General features: G+C 47.0%; 1 protein-coding gene across 1 annotated transcript; it reads left to right on the top strand.

The window, feature by feature from the left end:
* CRTAP (cartilage associated protein) lies at window positions 1-26,930 on the top strand. Its single transcript, XM_006890614.1, has 7 exons — window positions 1-550; window positions 8,566-8,715; window positions 10,481-10,652; window positions 11,842-11,970; window positions 16,712-16,857; window positions 20,363-20,446; window positions 26,692-26,930. The coding sequence occupies exons 1-7, from the start codon at window positions 83-85 to the stop codon at window positions 26,743-26,745; spliced, it is 1,203 nt and encodes a 400-aa protein (XP_006890676.1). The 5' UTR covers window positions 1-82; the 3' UTR covers window positions 26,746-26,930.

Here is a 26,930-nt window from a genome sequence, read left to right as displayed (position 1 = left end):
GTCCCCGCCTCCCGATCGTCCCCCTCCTTCCTCTCCGTCCTCCTTCCTCTCGTCCTCATCCGTCCTTCCTTCCGCCGGCGCTATGGGGACGCAGCGCGGGGCCGTGGCGCTGCTGGCGCTCGTGTGCGCGGTCTGGGCGCCGCGCGCCGGGCACGCGCAGTACGAGCGCTACAGCTTCCGCAGCTTCCCGCGCGACGAGCTGATGCCGCTCGAGTCGGCCTACCGCCACGCGCTGGACCAGTACAGCGCCGAGCACTGGGCCGAGAGCGTGGGCTACCTGGAGGTCAGCCTGCGGCTGCACCGCCTGCTGCGCGACAGCGAGGCCTTCTGCCACCTCAACTGCAGCGCGCCGCCCGCGCCCGCGCCCGCTGCCGGCCTCGCCCGCTACCCCGAGCTGCGGCTCTTCGGAGACCTGCTCCGCCGCGCGCACTGCCTCAAGCGCTGCAAGCAGGGGCTGCCCGCCTTCCGCCAGTCGCAGCCCAGCCGCGAGGTCCTGGCCGACTTCCAGCGCCGCGAACCCTACAAGTTCCTGCAGTTCGCCTACTTCAAGGCAAGTCAGCCCCGCCCCGCGCGGCCCCGCCCCCGGACGACGTCCCCGGGCCAGGACCCGACCCGGAGGAGGTCCCGCGTTAGGCCCCGCCCCGGGCTGAGTCCTGCGCGATAGCCACGCCCACTTCCCAGACCCCTGCATCCACAGGCCCCGCCCCAGAACCCGCGGTCCCGTCCCGGCGTCCACAGACCCCGCCCTCAGGCAGCCGCCTCAGCTCAGGCCCCGCCCTCCGTCTGCGTCCTGCGCACAGGCCCCTCCCCCGGACGACGTCCCTGGGCCAGGCCCCGCCCTGGGCTGCGTCCTCTGCGCAGGCCCGTCCCCGCTCCGCCCCTGGCGTCCACAGGCCCCGCCCCACCACCCGTGGTCCCGTCCCCTGCGTCTACAGACCCCGCCCTCAGGCAGCCACCTCCTCAGACCCCGCCCCCAGGGTGCCGCCTCAGCTCAGGCCCCGCCTCCAGGCAGCCGCCTCTGCAACCCAAGACCCTGTCCCAGGTGCCCACAGACCCCCACCTCCCACCCGCGTCTCCCCCACCTCCGTCCAGGCTGCATTTTCAGGTCAGACCCCAGGCATACCTAGGCTATGTCCTCGGGTCAGGTCCCGCCCCAGGCTACGTCTTCAGGTCATGCCCCGCCCACGACTCAAAGCCACGCCCAGACACGGAAGTCGCCCAGTGCCCGCCCATGTTCTGAAGCCACGCCCCCATGTCCCGCCCACTTTCTAGGCCCCCCTTTTTTTGCCATTAATTTTAATGAAAGTTAGGGTTTCCAGTCATTCGTTGTTTCACTTTTCTCCCAGCTCACCGTCTCCCCCAAATCACTCTTCTCCTTGAAAAGAAAAAGAAAAACTCTCACTGTTTTGCAATCCCATCCTCCAAGTTGACTCCACTATGCCGCCTTCACTTTGGAATTCTGTAATGACAAGAATACTATATCCCTCTGGTGGCCTAGTGGCAAGGAGCTGCAACTACAATCCCAGAGGCGCATGGTTCGAATCCACCAGATGCTCTGCCGGGGAAGGAGGGACAATTTCCTCCTGTACCAGTCAGATCTGATTTGATGGTACACACACACACACACACACACACACAAACAATAAAGAAAAGGAAAAAAATAATAAAAAAAGAATACTATATCCCTTTTAAGCAGATCTCTCCCTCATCTGTTTCATGCAGTGTACATCATTCCTCCCCTTCTTTTCTGTCTTCCCTCAACCCTGATGTCAGTCCCATTTTACAACAGTGGTCCTATGCAATATTTGTCCTTTTGTGACTGAGATATTTCACTCAGCATAATGTCTTAAATAGAGTGTTGTTATTGTTTTGTACTGATCCCACAAAGCTGATCCTCCAGCGAGTTTTCAGAGGCAGTTTAATCTCACAGTAGGAAGGTTCTCATCTTTCTGCCTCAGAGCAGCTAGTGGATTTGAACTGCTTGCCTTCAGGATTGCAGTGCAGCTTTTAACTGCTAGGCCACCAGAACTCTCTGGGAGACGTCATTACATCTCAGTAGTTTGGAGAGGCCCCTGACTATAGGCTTTCCCAGGGCAAAACGTCTCCTGATTTCCCGAGTGTTAGAACCAAGGTGTTGCTGACTGTGGATCCAAGTAAGATGAAGTCGTTGACCGTATCAGTCTTTTCTCCATCCATCATGATGTTTTCTGTTGGTCCAATGGCGAGGAATTTTGTTTTCTTGATATTGCAAGGTACTGGACTAGTAGTACTCAACAACAACTTAAATAGAGATGAAAATAATCTTCTTAAAAGGTTCCTTTAAGACAGGAAATAACGCCCATAGAACTCCTTGCACCTACCTAGCTTTTAGGAAGTGATCAATCACTGTTACCTGTTATATGAGGGCAAGCTCTTTAGTATATAAGGGAGCTCTGGTGACTTTGTTGTGCTGCCAGTTCAAAGGCAGGTGGTTCAAATCCACCAGCTGCTCCAAGAGAGAAAAATGGGCAGCCTTCTCCCATTCTGGAGAGTCAGCTCTAGGTGGATTCTGACTCTGGCAAGTGAGGGGTTGGTTTGGTTTTTTTCTTTCATATGTGTCATAAAATCCACTTGACTCAAGCAAGAGGGACTTGAGCTGACAGAGTAGGAAGAAGCTGAGAAAGCAGCTAGTCCCTGTCACAGAGTAGGACATTTTGGTTAGGGAGGCATGGGGACAAATTGAGTGGACACTCCCAGGCTCAATGGAGCCGAATGTGTGGACCGTGTCAGGGCTGGTCATTCATCTAGGAACTGTTCTCTGATTGCTGGCTAAAAATAGCCATAAGTGGCGTGCAATTCCCTGTCCTGAGAGTCTTTACTGTGGGGACCAGGAAGGTTTGAGAATATGCTGAATTCTCTGTTTTGTTGACTTAAGAGGCTTTCTCTTTGCAAATCTTCACAGGGGGGTTCACCAAGAAAACCCTTTCAAAACCAGTTTCTGCTTTCTGTTATTGGAAAAAAAATGTAATAAATAAATTGCCTTGACTTTTAATGACTATAAAAAAATAGATGTATGGACAATAAAAATAGATCTATGGCATATCCCAGCCTCTCAAGTAGTTTTTGGTTTTTAAAACCTTGCTTTGAGTCATTGGATTATAAAATCTGTTTTTCATATTTTCACCCAGACTGAGCCACGCGTCAGCATTACACCACCACCAAACTGGCAGTAGAAGACTCCTTGTTATTTCCGTGCTTGCTTGGTTATGTATCAGTTGTGTGACTAACCTGGCTGGCACTAAAAGGATCTAAAATAAAACCAGAGGATAGTAATACAATCCCAGGACAAACAAAAATGATTGCTGCTTCATACGAACACTGTTTTATTAAGCTAGAAATTGCCTTGTTTTATTCTCTTGGTGTGCGTGTGTGTGCATTTGCAGCTTTAGACAAATAACAGTCTGAACTAAGTTTGGATCACATAATTAAAGGGAGGAGGAAAGAGGAGGGCACATTTTATTTTTAAACCTGAAGATAGTAGGAAGTTTGAATTCTTTATATACATATGAATTAGAAATTAGCGCTTTAGGGAGAAGAAGGGCGTTTGACTCAATGAGACGAGAAGACATGAGCTTTCTTTTTTACCATCGTAGCCTCAGAAAAGCATGAATACAGCTTCTTTCAAAACTCTTTATAGGTCTCACGAGGATCACATGCTTCCAGTCAGTGAAATATCATCTGCCTCAGTATTTTTGGGTCTCCTTGGGACAAATGTCTTAGTACCTAGTCCACCATAGCTGAGGTAGAAAAAAAATGGGTGACTTTAAAGAACAGGAGTTTATTTTTTCTCTAGACTGACATCATTACTCTTTAGCACTCTGGAGATGTCCCTGACAACATATTTTCCTAATGCAACTTGTCTGGTGTTGAGAGTATTTACATGGAGCTGAAATTATTAACCGTCTCAATCTCTTCTCCATCTATCATGATGCTGCCAGTTGGCTCAGTGGTGAGAATCTTTGTTTTCTTTCTTTTTTTTTTTTTAATTTTTGTGTGCGTGTACCGTCAAATCAGATCTGACTGGTACAGGAGGAGATTATCCCTCCTTCCCCGGCAGAGCATCTGGTGGATTCGAACCATGCGCCTCTGGGATTGTAGTTGCAGCTCCTTGACACTAGGCCACCAGAGCTCCCCATGTGAATCTTTGTTTACTTGATGTTGCGCTTCAATCCATGTTGAAGACTGTAGCCCTTGACCTTTTGCAGCAAACACGTCGGGTCCTCTTTAATTTGGGTGAGCGAGGTTGTACCATCTGTATAATACAGGTTATTGATGAGTCTTCTTTCAATCCTGATGCCACATTGCTCTTCATAAATCCAGCCTCCGGAATGATCTGTTCTGCGTATAGATTGAAAAGGTATGGAGACAGAATGCATCCCTGGCACACTCCTTTCCTAATTTTAAACCATGCGGTTGTCAAAACAAAGCAAGGAAATACTACATTGGTCACTGTGAATTGTACTCAATTTGACGAGACCTTACAACAAAGTAATTTCTTAAATAACAAGCCTTTGAAAACCCTATGAACACTAGAGAATCAACGATAGTTCTAGAATAGGGTTCAGATCTTTTTTTCCTTAGGGTTACTGTGAGTCCTCCTTGACTCCATGGCACTTAACAACAACAACAAAATAAATAGGTTGAAACATCACCAGCATATATAGGTGGGCGAAGTGACACCAGTGTGTACATCCTCGTGGTATCTGGAGGCTGGAGGACAATGCCTGGGGCTGGTGCCACAGCTTGGTGTTAGTAACACATGGACCTGTGTTACCTTGCCATTCTGATTCAGCCGCACTCCCAGGACCCAGGCAGACCATTATTTTAAAGATGTTTTAACAATGCCAGAATTGAGCACAAGACTGGAGAAGACAGGTGTGAAATGTCCTGGTGGAGCAAGGAGACTTAGCTATGTGACCTAGAACACCAATACCCAGCCAGGTACCCACCAGTCACCAACCAGTCACCCCTGATCCCTGGTGTCCCTGAGGGTCAGGCAGAACTGCACTTCATAGTGGTTTTCAGTGACTGGTTATTTTTAAAGGATTAGGACTTTGTGTCAACGTGCCTCTGAGTGGACTTGTCCTTGCTGCTTTGTGCTTAGCATCTGAGTGCATTAAGCATTTGTACCACCCAGGGATTGAAATGCCTTTGATGTGTGGCTCCTGAGTCTACCAAAGGCCCTGGGTCACCCGCCTATGTTAGGTTTCACATCACAGCCTCACTGCTGTCTTCCATGAAAGGCTCGTCTTTGCCACAGCCCAGAGAGGGAGCAGGTGCCAGCTCTATATCAAATTCCTTATGATCTGAGCTGGACAGGGCTCACGCACTTGCTCCTCCTCCACACTCCAGTGGAGGCCGCATTCCAGTCTGGGAAGGCCCTCTTTCTCCTGCTTCATCTTCCACACCAGCCAGCTTCTTCCGGCAGCTCCCTCGTTTAACATCCCCAGCTCTTTAAATCTGCTAAGCTTTCTGAAGAGAACAGGGCTTTTGTGAGAGAAGAAATTTCTGTGTTCTGACCTGATGCCTTCTCTGGGTGGCTGTAAACCATCAAACCAGGGCTGCCGCCCAAATGGGAAATAGAGACCATGGGCAAAGGAAAAGTAAGGAAAATATCAGTTCCTTTTTCAAACTATTATGCGATCAGTGCAGTCTATTGAAATCATCAATACTTAGGGTGTCTTTCTTTGTGCTGAGTCCTGTTCCAGACACCAGGAATGTGGTCATAAATAATGCACAATTATTCAAGGGGAATAGGGAGCTCTGGTGGCCTAGTTGCTAAGAAACTGTGCTGCAGTCCTGAAGGCATGTGGTTCAGATCTACCAGTTGCTCTGGAGGAGAAAGATGGACAATCTCCTCCTGTACAATTTAAGTACCTCTTAAAATCTACTGGAGAGTCAGCTATGGGTCAGTTCTGACTCTGTGGTACACAATAACAACAAAACATTCAAGGGGTAGATACATTAGTTGAGATACAGTACTGTGTGAAAAGTAAGAAGATATTTCATGGCTGGAGTGTAAAAGACAGATATAAATTCAGATTGTCGCGAAGGAGGGAGACCTTCCTGGAACATTTGATCCATGAGGAAGGGCAGAGATGCTGTTTACCTTGGAAGTTTTTTGCTTGCTACTGACTCATTCTCTTTCTTTTTTGATAATTTTTCTATTATTCCCATCTTTCTTTTTGACTTTATTGTGATTCAGGTGAAGGTTTACAGCACAGATCAGTTTTCCATTCAATAATTCTGTTTTCTTTCATGCCATTGATGGCGGTCCCCACAGGGGAACAGCACCCCCTGGGTGCTCCCCTTTCTTACCCCTCCTCCTCTCCAGTCCTTCCTGGCTTGTGAGCCTTCGCCTTGGGCACATGGTGACCATTGAGCTCACATGTTTGATTGTTCTAAGGAGTGTGTCACTCTCTAGTTTTCACCTGACATTGTAATGTGCTGTTGTGTTAGAACCTACTCATAACAGACCCTCTGGCAGGTTTTCAGAGACTGTAAATCACACGGGAGTAAATTTCCCACCTTTCTCCTGTGGAACAGTGGCATTCCTTACCCACTGACATCAGAATTCCATTCACCTTGTAGACCTGCCTATTGTTTGACTGGAAATGGAGCTATAGGGGTGAGGTCAGTTCTAGACCTGCAGTGCAGACCCACTTTGGAGAACAGTGGCTAACATAGGAGAGGCTCCCAGCAAATGTTTGCTCAGTGAAAATGTAAGTGAGAAGCTGGTGAGAATTGTCTCAAGAATTTGAGCAGAAAAAGCGTGAGAAGGTTCTGTGAAGGAGTTGGGTAAACGTTAATGCATTGGTTCAGGTTCCGGGAGAAACATGTGAGCAGTCACATGCAGTAATTTGAAGGAAGCTGAATAGAAGGTGTGGAGGGTATGGGGCATCCGTGCGTGGTGGGGTGGTACCCAGGACAGGTAGCGATGGGTGTGTTGTTGGCCATTGTGTCAGCTCCTGATGCATGATGACCTCATGCACTCTGGAGGGATTACTGTGCTCATCAGCATTTTCATTGGCTGGTTTTTTGGTGGCCTCCTGGGGAGAGGAATTGCACTGTTAACCCAAATGTGGTACCTTTCGAGGTTCAAATCCACCAGCCACTTGTTGGGAGAAAGATGGGTCATTTCTTCCTGTGTGATTTACAATCTCTGGCAATCTGCTGGAGGGTCAGCTCTGACTGTTCTGACTCGACGACATTGAATTTGAGGTTTTTTTTAAATTTTATTACTTTTTGTGTGTGTATCGTGAAATCAGATCTGACTGATACAGGAGGACATTGTTCCTCCTTCTCCAGCAGAATGAATTTGAGTTTTTAAAAGCTTTTCTGAAGTGGATCACCTGGCCTTTCCCCCTAGTCTTGTCTTAGTCTAGAAGTTCCGCTGAAACCTGTTTACCATCATAGCAGTGCTCCAGGCCCCACTGAGTGGTGGCTGCCCTTGCGGTTCATTGACCAGGAAACAAAACCCAGTTCTCCAGGGAGGGTGAGAAATTATATCAATAAAACCCTACAACCCTCAGCAGTGGGGTATGATCACCTCCGAGGCCAGAAGGGGCATGGGAGAGAAATACTGGAAATACAAAAAGTGGTGCACAGGTTAAAGGATTAGACTGTTAACCAAAAAGGTGGTCATTTAAACCCCAAACTTTGTAAAGATTTCCACCCTTGGGAACCCTGTGGGTAGTTCAGCTCTGTGTTATGAGCTGGAATCAGCTGATGGCTCTGGGAAGAAAGAGACAGTATGGAGAAGGCCATGTCAAGAAGAGCTGTGACTGTAGGTAAGGGACCAGCATTCTGAGGGGACTGGACTGTAAGGGACTCAGGAGGCTAAGTCACCTACCTTAACTCTCATGCCTTCCTTCTGTCTTCTTCTGGGGCTCCTCGATGGTGAATCCAATAGGGAGCCGGAGAGCGAGGCTGGCTATTGTTACAGACCCACCTCCATGAGCACAGAGCAGGTGGAGACAGTGGAGGGGTGACTGGGAAATTCACAGAGATGCTATCCTACTATCCTAACAGTCACCTTCCGGGGAAGAGCACACATCCAGGGTTTCTGGATCATTCTTAAGGGACCCTGAATGTCATTCTTTTTTTTTTTTTTTACATCTTTTATTATTTTTTGTGTGTGCAGTGCGGTTGGCGCAGGATAGAGCAGGGTTTAGGGCTGTTGTGCATAGGGTCGCTATGAGTCGCAAATGACTCGACAGCACATAACAACAACAACCATCAATTCTGATCTGACTGGTACAGGAGGAGATTGTCCCTCCTTCTCCAGCAGAGCATCTGGTGGATTTGAACCATTCTCCTCTGGGATTGCAGTGCAGCTTCTTTCCAGTTGAGCGCCAGAGCTCGCCTGGATGTCATTCTTAAAGAACCCTGGAGTGTCATTGAACCCCCAGCTGGAAACATTGTGTATCAGTGCAGAATTCCTAAAGATCTGGATAGATACTTGTTTTCCAAAAGCCACTATTCAGCACTCATTGGATGACTTTCCTCTTTCTTCTTTGTACTCAGGCAAATAATTTCCCGAAGGCCATCGCCGCTGCGCACACCTTTCTCCTGAAGCACCCTGATGACGAGATGATGAAGAGGAACATGGCGTATTACAAGAGCCTGCCCGACGCAGAGGACCACATTAAAGACTTAGAAAGCAAGTCGTACGAGGTATGTTCAGATTCTTACACAACGATGCATCGGCATGCGAGTTGTTAAAGAAGGTCTATCTTAGTTAGCTGTTGACATCTAAGACCCATTAGTGATTTTTGTGATGTGTTATGAGTATCATGGCAATGATTGAAGAAGTGCTTGGCTTTGAATACATGTATTCACTTAAGAACAAGTCTTTACATTCCATGGTAATTTCAAAGCTACCATTCCTTTCACTGCTGTATGTTAGAGATAGGATCATTTGATCATTCAGCTCTAAGATGGAGAAATAAAGAGGCGTTTTGGAAATCGTTCCCAGATGACCAGCATCTTAGTTACCTCGTGCTGCTGTAACAAAGTGATACAAGTAGGTGTCTTACAGAACCAAAGGATGTTTCTTCACTGTTTGTGTGTCTGAAAGTTAAATCAGGGTCCTGGCTGTGTTCATTCCTTCCTTGCAGGGAGTTCCTATTGGTTCTTTGGTTTGTGGAAAGCCTTCGTGTGGCTTCTGTCCTCTCCCACGTGTGCACATCTCTGCGTCTTTGCTCTCTTTGATAACACAGAAGAGACTCGAGTTATATCCCACAGTCCTCAGGTTATGATCTGAGACCCACTGAACAGAATTGTATGAGTCAGTTCTGACTCCTGGTAACCCTCCATTGGAAAGAGTGGAGTTAGCCCGCGCAGTGACTCACCAAGGTAGAGTAGACCTGCCCTGCCTGATTTCCAAGGATGTGAAGCTATACGGAAATAAACTACATCACTGCGTCGCATTTGTCTTCTACCTGGTGGCTGGTGGGCGTGAACTGCCGCTCTTTCAATTAACTACCAATGCTTCAAACCACTGCATTACCAGAGAAAAAATAATTTGTTGTTGTTGTTGTAGTTGTAGTGATTCACATGTGACTCAAAACGACCTTATGAGCAGCAGATCTGAAACCCTGTCCTCTCCTGTGCCATCCTCATCGTCTCTGACATTGCTTCAGTCACGGTGTCAGTCTATCGCTTCTCTCTTTTCACTCACCCTTCCAAGCATAATGTCCCTCTCCAAGGAACAGCCTCTCCGAGGAACACACCCAAAGTGTGTGAGGCGAAGCTTTGTCATCTTTGCCTCCAAGGAGCACTCTGGCTGCACTTTCTCTAAGACGAACCCGTTTGTTCTTTTGCCAGTCCATGGATATTCAGTAGTTTTCTCCAGCACCACAGCTCAAAGGCATCAATTCTCCTTCTGTCCTCCCTAGTCCTTGTTCGGCTCTCTGACGCATAACAAGTGATTGCAAAGACCATGGCCCGTATCGGGCACACCAGTTTCTATAGATTTGCCTTTTCTTTGATTCAAATTTTATTTTGTTATCAAATACCACCTTCATTTTAAAGTACAAAACCCAGATTCATTACTGTTGAGTCAGCTGAGCCTTTATTCCATTTTTCAAGGCTGTAAATCTCACGGGCTGGGGATGAGATTGTCCATTTTTCTCCTTCAGAGCTGCTGCTGGAGTCAAATCACAAGAGAAGGGTGGACTTCGGGTTGGCAGCATGACTCCCTGTGGACTGTGCCACCAGGGCCATCTACATTGGGAATTAAATAACAAATGTGCCCACTGTGGGGGTAGGAGAATCTAGCCAGAGAGTCGGTCAGCATTTAGCTTCATGGTCGAGTAAGAACTGATGTGATTTCTTCAGAACGAATAAGGTGCTGGGGGACGGCCTGGAGCCCTCTGGCCAGCCCGTGTCCACATCCCTCCATGGCCTGAACCATCCTCACCTGCTGCCTGTATTTCAGAGCCTGTTTATCCGAGCCGTGCGGGCCTACAATGGCGAGAACTGGAGAACTTCCGTCACCGACATGGAGTTGGCCCTGCCGGACTTCTTCAAAGCCTACTACGGGTGTCTGGCAGCCTGTGAAGGCTCCCGGGAGATCAAGGACTTTAAGGATTTCTATCTCTCCATAGCAGGTTGGTGGTGGGGCACATGGAATTTCTGGAATCTGCCTTCTTGGAAGTTTGCTGTCTCCCTATATGCCTTTGAGGTGACTGAAGGGGCCTCTGAGGAATTTTGAGCTTAAATATTAACGGGTAACTGGGGGTAGCTGACTAAGCCTTTGACTCAACAGAGGATTCTGGTAAAGTAGCTGAGGGTAACTCTCAAGTACAGGCTGGAAGGTGGAGAGAAATCCGCCCTGTTTGCTTATATTCTGGAAGAAGGAAAATGGGCCCCAGGGCAACTCAGTGGCTCACTTTACTGAGATGAGTTGGATTAGGGAAATCTTGCCATGCAGGTACAAGGTGGAATTGAGAAACCTTACATGTGTGAGTCATCGTTAAAGCAGTTATTTGGAAAAACATTTTTTCTGGATATAAATAATGTGTGCTTATTATAGGAAGTTTTGAAAACATTAGGAAGGATGTTTATCATCACCCACATTGTGCCTAGATCCCTCTAAGGTGCTCTGTAGTGGACATGGTCAGTGCGGAAAACAGGGAACCAGTCGCTGATAGGAGAGTTCTCAAAATGGTTTGGAGAATAGTGACACTGGAGCTGTATTGGCAGGAGAGGGTGCCGTGGGAATGGGCTGTTTTCTTCCGTCCTTTCTCTCTTCCTCCCGTTCTCTCTCTCTCTGGGTCTCTTACTCTTTCTGTCTCTCTCTCTCTCACTTCCCCCAACCCCGTCCCTGTCTCTTTCAAAGTGTCAGCACTTCCTTACTTAAAGCCTCAGAGGTATCCTGCTGTGTAAAGTTCATTTAAACTTATTGAATGCAGGAATTGCTAGTTTTTTAACTTGTTGTTTAAAAAGCTTTTCTATGGAAAATTGCAAACCTATACTAAAATAGAAGATTGTAACCAGTTCTCACATACCTGTGAAGTAGCTTCATAATTGACAATTTATAGCTTCTTGGGTTTCATTTAATCCCTGCCTACTTCCACCTTTCTTGTTATTTTGAAACAAATTCCAATTCTGTACCACTGCCTGATTTGGGATTGACAGTCTAACTCTTTACCTGCTGGGCCACCAGAGCTCCCTCTTTACTCGGCATCAGAGGGGACACACGATGAAGGTGCTGAATATACTGGTCTAACAGTGTGTGTGTGTCTGTGTCTGTGTGTCGGGGTGTGTGTGTGTGTGTGTTTCTGTGTTTGCTTTCAGATCATTACGTGGAGGTCCTGGGATGCAAGATCCAGTGTGAAGAAAATCTCACCCCCGTGGTGGGAGGCTACCCCGTGGAGAAGTTCGTGGCCACCATGTATCATTACTTGCAGTTTGCTTACTATAAATGTAAGTACTTCTGGGAGACCTTGTGTGCGAGGTACGCAGTTCTAAGCCTCAGTCTGTCCATCTCTCCAGTAGGTTAATAGCCCTTTGCTCGGGGGTTCCTGGGAGTCCGTCGTGGTGCTGCTGAGAGCCTGGGTGCCCGTGTCTTGCACAAAGGTCAGGTGACCGAGGTCACAAACCCTGCCACTACCGCCTGGGTTTGACTTCCCGATTTGCCACTCGCTCACTGCTCTGTGCTTTAGGCTCCTCACCTGGATTGTGGTAGACTTCATAAAGTATGTGGTTCGAATCCACCAGCTGCTCTGCAGGAGAAGGATGAATCGTCTCTTCCCATGTGATTTACTGCCTCTGAAAACCCACAGGAGGGTCTGCTCGGGTCGGTTCCGACTTGATGGTACTCAGCAACAGTGGCATTGTCCCATCTGTGTGGGATTGTTGAGAGGATCAAATGAATTCAAGATGTGAAATGCTTAGGAGAGAGCCTGAATAATGGCTTTGAAAAGGATTAGTATTCAACTAGCTCCTCTGAGGCAGATTGAAAATGTCCAGTTTTCACTCACCGCTGGACCGCCCCATCTGCCCTAACATCAGCCTTGTTCCTGCTCTTTGCCCTCTTGCTCCGTCTGCATGTTCTAGGTTCCTTCGTTTGCCATGACGTCTAACAGAAACTCACAGACTGTCAGAGAAATGGTTCACTCAGTCGTGGAGGCTAGCAAGCCCCAAATCCATGAATCAAGCTGATTTACAAAAAGTGGCTGAGGCTGGAGAAGCTATGGTGGCTGGTTCAGGCCAGCCACCTGGTCGCAGAGGTCATTGATGGTGGGCTGGGCAGCTGTAGGCTCCGGTTCATAGAGCAGCGGGACCAGGTTAGATGCAGTTAGATACAGGTTAGATATGTTGGAACCTTCCCAGAGCATTCCTCTCTATATGATCTCAGGCCTATGAACCACACCCACAAGGGAACTACAGGTGACACGCTGGGCCTTCTAATAAGATGATGATATGAAGTACATCCCACTGTAAACCTACCTCTTTAACACACAGCCGTCAGCCAGCTCCAGAATGAGCTTGTTAGCACAAAGAGCCTAGAATTTATAGGGCCCTGCAAAATTGAAGGCTTTGGCTGCAAAGGATGAGTTACTTGATTTACTACATGACAGACAGTCCCACACTGGCACCTTGGCAGTTTAATTCCTTGTGATTTTTATGTAGTTTAGCAGTTTACCACCCCTTCCCCAATCCACCCTTCCCGGCATCATGTCCTTCTCCTCCTAGCAACATGTCCTAACTATGTGAGGTGAAGCCTCATCTTCCTGCCTCCAGAGAGCACTCTGGCTGCACCTTCTCCAAGGTGTATCTGTTCATTCTCTTGGCTGTCCATAGGATGTTCAGTGTTCTTCTCCAACACCACAGCTCAGAGGTGTCAACCAAGGAGAGGAAGACCCTCAACCAAGTGGAATGACACGGTGACTGCTGCAATGGGCTCTTGTGTGTCAGGAGGTGAGGATGCGCAGGACAGAACAGGGTTCAGATCTTTTGTTCATAGGCCAGCTATGAGTCATACTCGACAGCATCTAACAACAACCTCACCCCCCGCCACCTCTGCTGTTTTACGCCTCAAGGAGTTCTGGAGTCTGTAGGCCATAGGGTGGTGAGATGGGACACAGACCCCCAGAGCTGTGGTTACCAGAGTTCCTGTCTCACAGCCCAGACACCAGTTCTGTGGCTGCTGCCGTCTGAGTGTCCTTCTAGTAGATGAAGAAATGTTATCTCAGGTCTCATTTCCAGTCTCTTGATTAACTTTAAAACTTAGATCAAAGTTGAGTAAATTATTTTAAGTCCCTATATTGTTATCCAATATGGATTGAGGCTCAGTGTCAAGAAGACAAAGATTCTCACCACTGGACCAATTGGCAGCATCAGGATGGATGGTGAAGAGATTGAGATTGTTCACAGTTTCAGTTTGCTCGGCTCCACAGTCAACACTCTTGGCACCAGTAGCCAGGAAATTAAAAGACGTATTGCGATGGGAAAGTCTGCTGTTAGGGACCTCTCTAAAGTACTCAAGAGCAATGGTGTCTCTCTGGAGACTAAGGTGCTCCTGATACAGGCCATGGTCTTTGCAATCACTTGTTATGCATTAGAGAGTTGGACAGTGACTAAGGAGGATAGAAGGAGAATTGGTGCCTTTGAGCTTTGGTGCTGGAGAAAAGTATTGAGGGTACCGTGGACTGATAGGAAAACAAACAGATTCATCCTGGAAAGGGTCAAACCGGGCTGCCCCTTGGAGGCAAGGATTCTAAGGCTCCGTCTAACTACTTTGGACATGTTGCAAGGAGGGACAGGTCCTTGGAGAAGGACATCATGCTTGGTAGGGTGGAGGGACAGTGCAGAAGGGGAAGGCCCTCTATGAGGTAGATTGATTCAGTGATGGGGGTAATCGGGATGGGTGTGTCAGAGACGGTGTGATTGGCACAGGACAGAGCAGAGTTTAGAGCTGTTGTACATAGGGTCGCTATGAGTCGCAAGAGACTTGATGGCACATAACAACAACAACAACAACAACATATTGTTATCGGGCCCTCAAGTCAGAAGTGACTCCTAAATGACCCTCTAAAAGGTTTTCAGAAGCTGTAAAGCACATGGGAGGAGGAGATGGCCCATCTTTCCCCTGTGGAGCACCTGGTGGATTTGAACTGCCTGCCTTTGCATTGACAGTGCAACCCTTTACCCACTAGCCTGCCAGACCTCACTTTAATGTCTGTCCAACTTCTAAAAAAAAAAGAAAGAAAATCTACAAACCCTGCTTACTAAGCGTAACTTTAATTCGTTTTGTTGTTTTAAATGACAGAGCTCTAATGGTATAGTCCCTTGGGGACTGTGCTGCTCACCCAGATTGCGCCTGTCTGGGTTCAAATCCAGCAGAGGCTCCGAGGGATAAAGATGGGCAGAGACTTAGAGCCCCAGAAATCCCGGGGGGGCTTGGCTGAAAGTCAGTTCTGACTGGATGGCATTATGTTTAAGTTTTTTAATATTTCAAAAGGTTTGACTCAAAACCCACCCAACACTAATACTGACTCATAACCAAGAAGACCTGTTCCCCAATGACATTATAACCCCAGGCCTAAAGGTTAGGATTTATAACACGCACTCGGGAAGGACGCAATCCAGTCTATAACATTTAATTCCTAACAGCCTGCCCAGGCATCACCATTTATTTATCTCCAACCCTCAGTATCTCTGGCAGGCCTGGTGACTATTAAGTGAAACCTGAATTTAAAAATTGTCATTACAGAAAACGGCCGCTGGGTGGCATGACTTATTCATACACGAGCATTGGTCGCTCCTGCCCATTGGAGCTTTTTGGCAAAAAGCTGTGTTCCTGGGTTGTAAACGGGCACCCTAGTGGCACAGTCATTAAAGCTCTTGATTACTAGCCATAAGGTTGGCTGTTTAAACCCACCACCCACTCCTCGTGATAAAGCTGTGACAGTCCACTTCTGAGAAGGCTCATCGCATTGGAAACCCAATGGGACAGTCTCTGCCTGCCCTCGGGGGTCACTGTGAGTTGGAATGAACTTGGCAGTGGTGGCTTTGCGGTTAAGTTGGAGTGGAATGTGCCACGATATATCCTAGGAATGGGGCAGTCGGAGTGTTTTGGTAAAAAAAAATAAATTCCCAGGGGCTCTGTACCTCATTACTCATTTCCCTTTCACCAGCACCCCCAACCTCCTCAGAACTCAGTGCTGAAGGTGTTTTAGGTTACGTGGGGCAACACTAGGTCAGGGTGCTGAAGGTAGGTACCCCAGACTCCAGGAGATGTCAAGATCAGTGGCTTCTCCGGCCTTCTCCAGCACAGAGTGGGTACCATCTTTGTTGTTGTTGTCATGTACTGTGGAGTTGGAACTGACCCATAACTGACCCTCCAGCAGGTTTTCGGAGGCAGTAAATCACACAGGAGGAGATTGGGTATCTTTCTCCTGCAGGGGGCAACTGGTGGATTCGAATCTCACGTCTTTAGGTGACAACCGAACTCCTCGCCACTAAGCCACCAGACCTCCCATCTGTTGGTATAGTCTGCCAAACAAAAGGTCAGTGGTTGGAATCTAGCAGTCACTTGAGGGGACAAAGATGGGCACTGTCTTGCCCTGAAGCCTCAGGGACCCAGTCACCATGAGTAATTATCACTCACCTTGGTGGTTTAGCTGTAGAGGCCTGTCTGCAGTTGGAGACTGGCTTGATAAAAGGAGACCCAGGTGTACAAGCCAACTGTAGACAGTACATTCGGCGAGGCACATCCTCCCCAGCCGGCCAGATGAACTGAACCCCTGAGTCCTGGCGTTGGGGCCCAGCCTTCGTCGGAGTGCAGGGCTGAGAGACCAGCTCCGATCCCTGGAACCAGAGATCCTGTGTAGACATACATTTCTTGGTGGATTTTTTGTTTTGGTTTTTTTCCCCCTGCACATATACTGTTATATGCAGCCTTTCATTTACGTTGATTCTATTTGTGCAGACATGTCTACAAAGACGTCTGCTTAACAAGGGATACCTGTGTGCTAGAGGCAGTCCCAGCCCCCATGGCACCCACCTGCGCCCTGCGCTCACAGAGCTCCTTCCTTCTGGACGGCCCTGTGGGAGGGGCTGCCCAGCAGAGGCCCATCCAAGAGCTTTCTCTAGAAAGCTGCACCTCTCAGAAGGCGTGGTGGGCTGTGCTGATTTCCTGTCCCCCTTTCTCCCTGACCAGTGAATGACCTGAAGAACGCAGCCCCCTGTGCTGTCAGCTACCTGCTCTTTGACCAGGACGACAAGGTCATGCGGCAGAACCTGGTGTATTACCAGTACCACCGGGACAAGTGGGGCCTCTCTGAGGAGCATTTCCAGCCCCGGCCGGTGAGTGGCACCTCTCCCTCCTCGCCTTTTCAGCCTCGCTTCTGCCAGGCTGCCGTGCATGCGTGCAGAGAGAGTGAGCTTTTCCTCAGATGATGGAAAGCTCCTTTCTTCTGTAGCTTTCCTCACCTCCCCTGTAACATGTTGTTGGTAGGTGCCATCGAGTTGACTAAGACTCAAAGCCACTCTTGGAACAACAGATCTGAATCTTGGCCTGTCCTGTGCCAACTTCACCATCTCTGATCTACTCTAACCCACAGTGATAGGCACTGTCTCGATCTATCTTGTTAAGGGTCTTCCTCTCTTTCTCTGACCCTCCACCTTTCCAGGCATGATGTGTTTTTCCAAGGACTGGCCCCTCTTGACAGCACGTCCACAATGTGTGAGACTAAGCTTCATCTGGCCTCTCGGGAGCACCCTGGTTACCCTTCCTTCAAGACATATCTGTTTATTCCGTTGGCCGTCCGTGGGCTAACCGGTACTCTTCTCCAGCACCGCGACTCAAAAAGGCATCAATTCTTCAGTCTTCTTTATTCACTCTCTGGCTTTCAGATGTGTAGGATCAACTGAAAACACCACGTTATGGATCTGGTGCACCTGTCTTTAAACTGACATCCTTGCTCCCAGCACTTTTTTTTTTTTTACTTTTTAACGTATTATTGTTTTAGTCTCTAAATAACTAGAAGCTCTAAAATATTTGCAAACATTACAGAAATGTTTCACTTCATGGAATTCTCTCCTCAACTCATCCCTTGTTGCATATATACTCGTGCATACAGCCTGCATTTGTTTGCTAATACAAAAAAGAATCATATAATCATGTTCTGTTTTGCCACTTGGCTTGTCTTCCTAACGTGGCTTTATACACATTTTTTCCATGTCACGTGCTGATTGCCTCCCTCGTGTTCTTTGCTGACATTCCTTGGGGGGAGTTTCATCCCTTTTGAGGGATGCACCAGCATTGAATGAAATCCTACTTGATGGACAAACACACAGCTTTGCGTGCAATGTCAGAGAACCCTGTTAATGATGAACTACTTTCAGAAGATCTTAGGTTGATTTTTGCCTTTCGTTGCTGGTGGGGCACTTGGCTGTTCTGCTTTCTCTCTCTCTCACCCCCTTTTTTTCTCACTGAATTGATTGTTTCTTTCTTAATAAAACGCCATGGACATCAGAATGAAGCCCTGGCCGGTCTTGTGCGTCTCCACAGTGGCTGCTTGCTTCAGCCCACTGTTGTAACTACCATCAGTCCATCTCGTTCAGGGTCTTCCCCTTATTTGCAGACCTTCTATTTACCGAGCAGGATGTCTTTCTCCAAGGTCTGGTCCCTCCTAGTAACATGCCCCAAATATGTCAGATATTCATTCACGTGTATAATAAAAGCATTCTTCAACGATCTCCACTATCGCATTAATTTTTCTCAACTCTTTATGAGATAACAGATTGAAGTAACCATATTGTTAGCTAGTCAAGGAAGACCCCTCCCCCCAGGAGTCATGTGGCCCCGTGCGGTCCACTGTCTCATTGTAGAACCTTTCATAGCCACAGAGGGGAGCTCTGGTGGCGTAGCGGTCAGAAGCTGTGCTGCAATCCCAGAGAAACTCGGTTCGAATCCATCAGCTGCTCTGAGAGAGAAAGATGAGCAATTTCCTGCCATATAGTTTCTTGCCTCTGAAAACCCCCTGGAGGGTCAGCTAGGGATCACCACCAACTTGACTGTGTAAGCCAACAACAGCGTGGCTACAGAGAGATGCCCGATTTCCTTGGTCAACACTGATCTACCTTCTATCTGTGGGTTTGTTTCTTCTGGATCTTTCCTAGAAATGGGATCATAAGATTAGCCTTTCACCTGATAATTGACATTTGAGTTGCCTCCCCCTTTTGATGGCTCTGCCATAAACATTCATGTACAAATTTTCATTTGGACATACTCTTTTGGGGTTTTTTTAAAGTATATATATACACACACACACACCTTGGAGTGCAGTTGCTGGGTCATCTGGTGACTTCGTGTTTAACTTTTAATGGGCTGCCAGGCACTCTGGACCATGGGCCTGTGAGAGAACTGTGCTGGTCTCTGGTCTCTGTGCGTCCAGTGGTGCGGCTGAAAGTCACTGAGACTCTTGTTAAACATTTATTAAGCACATACGATGTGCCCTGTACTTACCCAGATAGTGAGCAGTCGGAATTGACTCTAAAGCATGGTCACACCATGTGCTCCGTGTGCCCCAGACTAACAGCTTACACCTCACCAGGTCCTACTCGTAGCCTACAGGACCCTTCTACTTCGCCGCCTGGGCCACACCTCCCGCGTCTCCCCTGGCCACGCCGGCCTGCTGCTGGTCCTCCGATCCGGTTGAGGACCTTCCTGCTTGCTGTCCCTCTTCCTGAGCCACCTTTGCCAGTTTTTTTGTATGTCTGGTTCCCCTCTTCCTCCAGGTCAGTTTCACCTCTGCAGGGAAGACCTCCCCTGACCACCTTTCCTGGAAAACCGCCTGCTATTCTCCCCTCCCCCCTTCCCTTTCTCTGATATGAGTTTGATGACATTGCGACCACCTGACATTATATTGTATATTCATTTATTCATCTGTCACGTTCTCTGTGCTCTCGGGGACTTTGTTTTAATTTGCGGCCACCTCCCCTTCACCTAGAATGGCCCCTGGGGCTCGGTAACTATTTTTTTTTAAATGTTTGTGTGTGTGTGTACCGTCAAATCAGATCTGACTGGTACAGGAGGAGATTGTCCTTCATTTTCCAGCAGAGCATCTGGTGGATTCGAACCGTGTACCCCTGGGATTGCAGTGCAGCTTCTTGCCACTAGGCTACCAGAACTCCCCTATTTATGTTTTTTAAATTATTTTTTGGTATGTACTGTCAAATCGGATCTGACTGGTACAGGAGGAGATTGTCCCTCCTTCTCCAGCACAGCATCTGGTGGATTCAAACCGTGGGCCTCTGGGATTGCAGTGCAGCTTCTTGTCACTAGGCCACCAGAATGCCCTAGGGCTCAGTAACTCTTTTTGGAATTACGGCATCATTTTACTTTCCCACTGGCAAAGGAGTCCTGGTTGCCTAGCGGGTAAGGAGCTGTGCTGTCAGCCCAAAGGCAGGTGATTCAGATCTACTTGCTGCTTCATGGGAGGAAGGTGGACAATCTTCCGGGCAATATACAGCCTCTGAAAACCAGCTGGAGGACCCATCGTGAGTCAGTTCATAGCACGTAACACCACCACCCCCAGCAGTGGATGAAGGTCCCAATTTCTCCACATCCCCTTCGTCACTTGTAACTGTCTTTTTATTAATAATCACCCACGTGTTCTGTCCTTTTTAAAATTCAGTTTTTGGTTGATGTTCTCTCCGACTCTCCGCACATAGGTGCTGAGCTAAGATTTGAATATAGATTATGGAGGAAAGCTGAATTGGGACCGTTGTACTTTAAAATGTTGGGAGGCCTAACTTTAGGACTTAATAACTTCATAGAAAATGTTCTCTGCTTGTGTCGGAACAGGAAGCCGTTCAGTTCTTTAACGTGACCACACTCCAGAAAGAGCTGTACGACTTTGCGAAGGAAAATCTAATGGATGACGATGAGGTAAGTTTTCATGCTCAGCACGCGTCTGGCTGAGAGAAAATATTACTCACATCCTCGCTGAAATCACTGAAAGGTCAAGTTGTCCCTGCAAATAAGAAACAGAAGGGGACCTTGAGAAGCAGGGTTTGTGTGGGTGTTTTAATGAAAGGCAGAACGCTGGCCCAGAAGGAAGGGCTTTCTAGGAAAAGGGCTCAAATAGCACATTTCCTGACGGAGTTCAGCCCCACGCTCCAGGAATTCGTCACAGGCCTTGCAGCCACATCTTTTAAGTCTGTAAAAACACAGTGAATATTCGATAAGTCAGCCCTCTGAAGTCACTGAGCGCCTTCCCTGACTCTCTCTGCCTTACTCCCAATTTTTACGTATTAGTCGATTACTGGTTTTAGGGATTTTTCAGGTCCTTACACCTAAGTCATTTTATCATTTCTTTTGGAATTTCTTAAAACTGGTGATTACATGCCATTCAGTTGACATTTAGAAAAAGGAGCCTTAACTGGTTCTGCAGGTACTATTTGTGGTGGGACAGCCTAGTCACAGAGAGGTCATGTCATCAGGGACAGTACTTGGAGCAAAATGAGGAAAGCTTTCTGAGAAAACTAAGGACGTGCCAGATATTGGAGTTGGAAGAGAGCTGGGAGCTTGCCTGTTCCAACCTGACCTCTTTCTTGTTGAGGAGCTTGGGAGACAGAAAAGTCATGTGAGCCATTAACTCAGAGCCTCCAGGCCTGGGTGAGGAAGGAGTGCTGTTAATCCCAAGGTGAGTGGTTCAAATCCACCAGCTGCACCATAGGAGAAAGGTGGGCAGTGTCCTCCAATGCTCTTTACAGCCTCTGAAAACCCACTGGAGGGTCAGCTCTGAGTTGGTTCTGGCTCCACAGTACTGAGTGAGTTTGAGATGGGAACCGCTAAAGGGATATTTAGCGAAGTTTGTGCAGGATTCTACGTGAGATGGACCTATCATTGGTCATTCATTTGTCGCTGAGCCTCAGTTTTTTATCTGTGAAATGGGAGTCATGATACTTGTTGCATATGGAATTGCTCCATGGATTGGGAAGGGCCACATGTGCCCTGTGTCTTAGGCTGGGTCCCTTTGAAGACGAGCCTGAGATAGGACCTCTGATATATTGGAGGGGTCATTTCTCAGAGGGAAGAATGAACGAGGAACCGCTTTTGTTGTTGTTGTTGATTGCCTTTGAGTCCAGCACGACTCATAGCGACCCAATGAACAAAAGGCCTGAAGCCCCTCTACAACTATCGACATTTATCAAAGTTCATAGAGTTTCCAGAGGCGTGTTGTTTAGGAAGTGGATGCCACTCCTGCTTCCAAACCTGTGGAACTGCTACATACTCTCAAAGCTGACACTATGGTTTGGAGAAAATAGAAAAAAAAAATTTTAAAAAATGAGGGTGGGAAGATAACAGTGATAAATAGTAACATAACGGTACGAAGAAAAAAATTAGGATGAGGGCACTTAATTCTCAATAATCAGAGGCAAGGGACTGTTAACATTTTGATATATGTCCTTTTCATTTTTTTCCTTTATATAGTTCAAATATACGAATTAAAAACTCAAATATAATTATATGGTAGCATGGCTTTCCAACTTAACGTCATGATATGAGTAGTTTCTCTTAATTTCTTTAAACTTTTGTTGAGATATTATTCACATACCAGAATATGGGTACTCTATGTACAATTCTTCATCTAGGATACTTTGCTAGGAGAGGCTATTGCTTGGAGAGGGACATCATGCTTGGAAAGGTGGAAGGTCGGTGAAAGAGAGGGCGACCCTCAGCTAGATGAACTGACACAGTGACTGCCGCAATGGGCTCCAGCGTGTCAGGAAGTTTGTGGATGGCTCAGGATGAGACAGGGTTCAGACCCATTGTTCATAGGGTCGTAAGTTGTAATCTACTCGACAGCACCTAACAACAACATTGCACAATTCAGTGGTTTTTAGTATACTCAAAAAATGTTACCACTTTTATCCCCACTGTCTTGTTTTAGAATATTGTTATTTGCCCAAAAAGAAATCCTATACCCATTAATAGTAATTCAGTTTTTCTACCCACATTTTAACTGGGTGAATTATCTTTCAGCCTGTTGACTCATATGACTATGGAGTCATATGAGCTTTTATATATTTGATTACAATATGTTTTAGAAATATTTATAGTGTGTTTTCTATATATTGTTTTTATGTATTCTATCAGCTATATTGAAACAAATATATTATTTGCCAGTATTTTTTCCCACTGTGAGTTGCCATTTTATATTCATATTCTTAATGGTAGCTTTCAAAGCTTTTAATTTTTTTTATTTTATTATTTTTTGTGTGTGGGCATGTACCATAAAATCAAATCTGACCGGTCAACAGGAGGAGAGTTGTCCCTCCTTCTGCAGCAGAGCATCTGGTGGATCAGAACCATACACCTCTGGGATTGCAGTGCAGCTTCTTGCCTCTAGGCCACCAGAGCTCCCTTACTACAGTTGATTTTTACAGATTAATATAGGTCAGAGTACAACTGTCTACTATGGTTTTCAAGGCAGTAGATGATTATGGAGGCAGACGGCCCCACTTTTTTGCCACAGAACAGCTGATAAATTCAAAACACCTTTTGGTTACAGCAGAGTGTTTCACTCTAGTGTTACCAGCACACCTGTAGATAACCACCTGAGTCCAAGCCTGCTGCCGTCTGGTAGACCCTGACTTATGGTGACTGTCCACCTGGTTTCTGAGGCTGTAAGATTTAGTGAGAGAAGACAGCCTCACCTTCCTCCCAAGATGTGGCTTTTGTGTTGCTGCTGTGTACCGTCCAGTCAGAACTGGCTCATGTCTGACCCTCCGGAAGATTTTCAGAGGCTCCTACATTTCGTGGGAGGAGATTGCCCATCTTTCTCCTATGGAGGAGCTAGTGGATTCGAACCATGTACCTTTAGATTGGCAGCACCGCTTTTTACTACTAACCCACCAGAGTTTCCTAAGAAGCAGCTGTTGGGTTCAAACTGTCGACCTTTGGGTTGGCAGCCCAACAAATAACACACTACAGACCAGGGCACTTATAAATATCATAACAATGATCAGATTCACATCCCCGTCTCTGATCATTTCCTTAGGATAAATTCCCAGAGGTGGGTGGAAGGCTCTGAATCTTTTGAAGGTTTCTGCTGCACACAGATAATGTATTAAAAACTAAGATGATGGTTCCAGTTCAGTAAAGCTCGCTCATGTCATAGACAAGTAAACAGATGCAGCCAGGTTGAGGGAGACTGGCTAAAACCATTTAACTGGTTAAAAATTGTCACTCAAGTGGATCAGACCTCACTCCAGGCTTTAGCATTCCTGGGATTCTTGGACTTGACACTCTCAAGATAAAAAGCCCTTTATTGAAGGCTCTGGAGTGGTTTAGCTCATTATGTGAGTAAAGGAGGATTTTTGAAGAGTGAAAGAAGTAATCCACCTATAAAGAATGAGCTATTTTCTTAGAAATGATGGCACATAATAATTTCCAAGTGAAGGCAGTCACCAGCACACTTAAAAGCCTTAGTTAAAGCCTTGAATTCCTTAGAGGGCATAAATATAACTTTCCAACAAAGCACCAGTACTGTTTGGCTGTTGATATTTGCAAAATGTTCTTTATTTTCTGTTTATGGATTGAATTATATTCCCTTAAAATACTTGCTAAGGGGTCCCAGTGAGGTAGCCTATCAGGAGTTGTCCTGTTAACTAAAGGCCACTCGTTGGGAAAAAGATGGGCAGCCTCCTCCCGCTAAGATTCTCAGCGTCCATAAGCCATTGGAACCTGTGTTGGTAGGAGTTGGAATCAACTTTATGGCAGCGAGGTCTGATAGAAAATATTTGCTGCTAAGTCCTAACATTGATGCCTATGGTTATAATCCCCTTGAGAATGGATTGTTTTCCTTATGGTAATGACTGCAGGATTTAGTGGAGGATGTGCTTTGAGCTAGAAAATAGATTAAACAAGTAAAAAGATGGAAACAAAGATGGAAAAGAGAAATGCCCCCCCACATGAATATCTGAGAGCAGGAGCTCCGGAGAAACAAGGGCCTTCCCTCAGAGCCAAGAGAGAAAGCTTAGGGAGCTCTGGTGGCCTAGTGGCAAGAAGCGGCACTACAATCCCAGAGCTACACGGTTCGAATCCACCAAATGTTTTGCTGGAGAAGGAGGGTCAGTCTCCTCCTGTACCAGTCAGATCCAATTTGACGGTACACACCTAAAAAAGAATTGTTGTTTGTTGTTATGTGCCATCGAGTTGCTTGCGACTCATGGTGACCCTATGTACAACAGCCCTAAACTCTGCTCTGTCCTGTGCCAATCACACTGTCTCTGACACTCCCATCCCGATTATCCCAGTCACTGTATCAGAGAGAGAAAGCTTGCCTTAGAGCTGGTACCCTAAATGTAGACTTCTACAGTCTTAAAATATGAGATGATAATTTTCTGTTCATTAAAACCACTTACCGGGTCAGTCTGTCCTGACCCATTCATAGTCTAATAAACCTCAGTTTCTTTCTCTTGCTTTCAAAAAACCCCTCAAAAACAAAACAAAACAAAAATACTTACCAGTTGTATTTTTAGGATCAAAAGCCTCAAACTCATTCCCATTATGTTGGAACCAACTTACAGTGAGCCCTCCAGAGGCTGTAAATCACAGGGCAGGAGACTCTTCCTGTTTGTCCTGAGGAGGAGTTGGTAGATTCAAACCTCTTGACTTTGGGCTGGCAGCATGACTCTTTACCAACTACTCTCAGATTTTATGAGGCTTTGTGTTAAAACATCAGAAGGAACTCAGCCTATAATATCAAACAAAAACTAAAATGAAACAAAGGAGTCCAGCCTGGGATAGTGACAGCAATGAGGAAGGCCGAGTTTTATAGCAGGAGAGGGGTCACCATTGTTTGGGGCGGGCCCATGCTTCCTGACCCTCAGGGGAGGAGGAAGAGTGGAATTTGGTGATTGATTCCTTTGTTCTCTGAGGTCAAGGGAATGGTGTCATCAGCTGGTGGCCAGGTGGGTGGACTTTGGGAGAAAGATCAACACATAGAAATTGGAACATGGCCTCAACTCCTTCACATCGAAGGTTGAGCCTGTCAAGACTTGTTACAGAGAGGGAAGCAAGTGGGCTTCTGGTCCCAGTGGTGGGCAGATGGGTCTTAGTCCCTCCTTGACATGGAGTGAATGCTTCAGCAAAATCCATGCATGCACTTAGCTACTTATCCTTCTGCATGTCTGTCGAGCACCTTCTGTATGTCAGGCTCTGAGGACAAAAAATAAATGCAGATCCTGGTCTTTGAAGAACTCATAATCTGGTGGTCAAGGCAGAAAAGGGACCAGAGAAATTGTGGTTCTGTGAGATACCACTAAGGGGCAGTAGTGAGGAGGACAGAAAAAAGAAGGGATGCTAAGTGGAGTCTTTCAAGGGGTGGCTGGTCTGCTGCTGGCTTCATGCAGGCCCTCTGGGGTCACAGAGCATGAGGCCATGTCCACGTGGTTGGAAGCTAAGGTCCGCTCCAAGGGAGAAGTCAGGTCCTCTGAGAAGCGACAAAACAGGCTTGCGCTGGTCTGAGAAGGCAGTGAAGACTGCTCCTTGTGTTAGATAAAAAAAAAGAGTGTGAAGGTGCAAGGGAGAGAAATAAAGAAAGACATTGGTCCCAAGAAACAGACAGTCCTTTATTGCGTGGTCTGAGAGGGACAGCAAGTGACCCGGCCGCATGGCAGCAAATGGGATCGAAATGTCCTATGAGAAGTTTGGGGGGTTTCCTTTTTATAGGGGACCTGGGGAGTTCTAAGATGGTACTTCTCGGAACTTGGCATGTTAATTAAGTTAGGTTTTAGCTATTTTTTTTATTATTTTTGTGTGAATGTACCGTCAAATCAGATCTGACTGGTACAGGAGGAGATTGTCCCTCCTTCTCCGGCAGAGCATCTGGTGGATTCGAACCGTGCACCTCTGGGATTACAGTTGCAGCTCCTTGCCACTAGGCCACCAGAGCTCCCCTGGTTTTAGCTATTTTTAACCAAGCACAGATGCTTATCCGGATCCATTGTCTGGTCTGGTCTTTGATATGACCGGCTTAGGGGTTACAAGTTTCTCAGGAAGTGGTCAAGCTTGGGGGTGGTGGGGCAACTGCCGTATTCTTCCTTCATCTTGGAAACAGTATTCAGCATCTCACCTAAAGTGGCGAAGGCTGCTTAACAGAGGTGTGGTTTTGTCTCTTACAGGGAGAGGTTGTGGAATACGTGGATGACCTCTTGGAGATGGAGGAGACCAGCTAGCCCACAGTAACCAAAGTGACCTGCCCTTAATGTTCAGGGAACGGAAGACACTTTGCCTTTGTTCCCACTCCCCCAGGTTGTTGATACCTCAAAGCCTTCCTGTCAGTCTGTGAAGGGAAAGGGAAGTCCCATCTCTGTCATTCCTGTAACCCAAGGTCAGCCTGCCATACCTATGTTCACACCTG

This window comes from Elephantulus edwardii, unplaced genomic scaffold (assembly GCF_000299155.1).
Source record: "Elephantulus edwardii isolate Elephantulus edwardi_28Jun2011 unplaced genomic scaffold, EleEdw1.0 scaffold00091, whole genome shotgun sequence".
Taxonomy (NCBI): Eukaryota; Metazoa; Chordata; class Mammalia; order Macroscelidea; family Macroscelididae; genus Elephantulus; species Elephantulus edwardii.
The sequence above is the reverse complement of the archived record's forward strand: the minus strand, read 5'-3'. Positions and strand labels throughout refer to the sequence as shown.

Excerpts from the sequence above, each read along its gene's own strand:
- CRTAP (XM_006890614.1), top strand. The coding sequence starts at position 83 with ATGGGGACGCAGCGCGGGGCCGTGGCGCTGCTGGCGCTCGTGTGCGCG. Across the intron at positions 11,971-16,711 it reads GCAGTTTGCTTACTATAAAT|TGAATGACCTGAAGAACGCA; the intron begins GTAAGTACTTCT and ends CTCCCTGACCAG. Across the intron at positions 16,858-20,362 it reads AGCATTTCCAGCCCCGGCCG|GAAGCCGTTCAGTTCTTTAA; the intron begins GTGAGTGGCACC and ends GTGTCGGAACAG.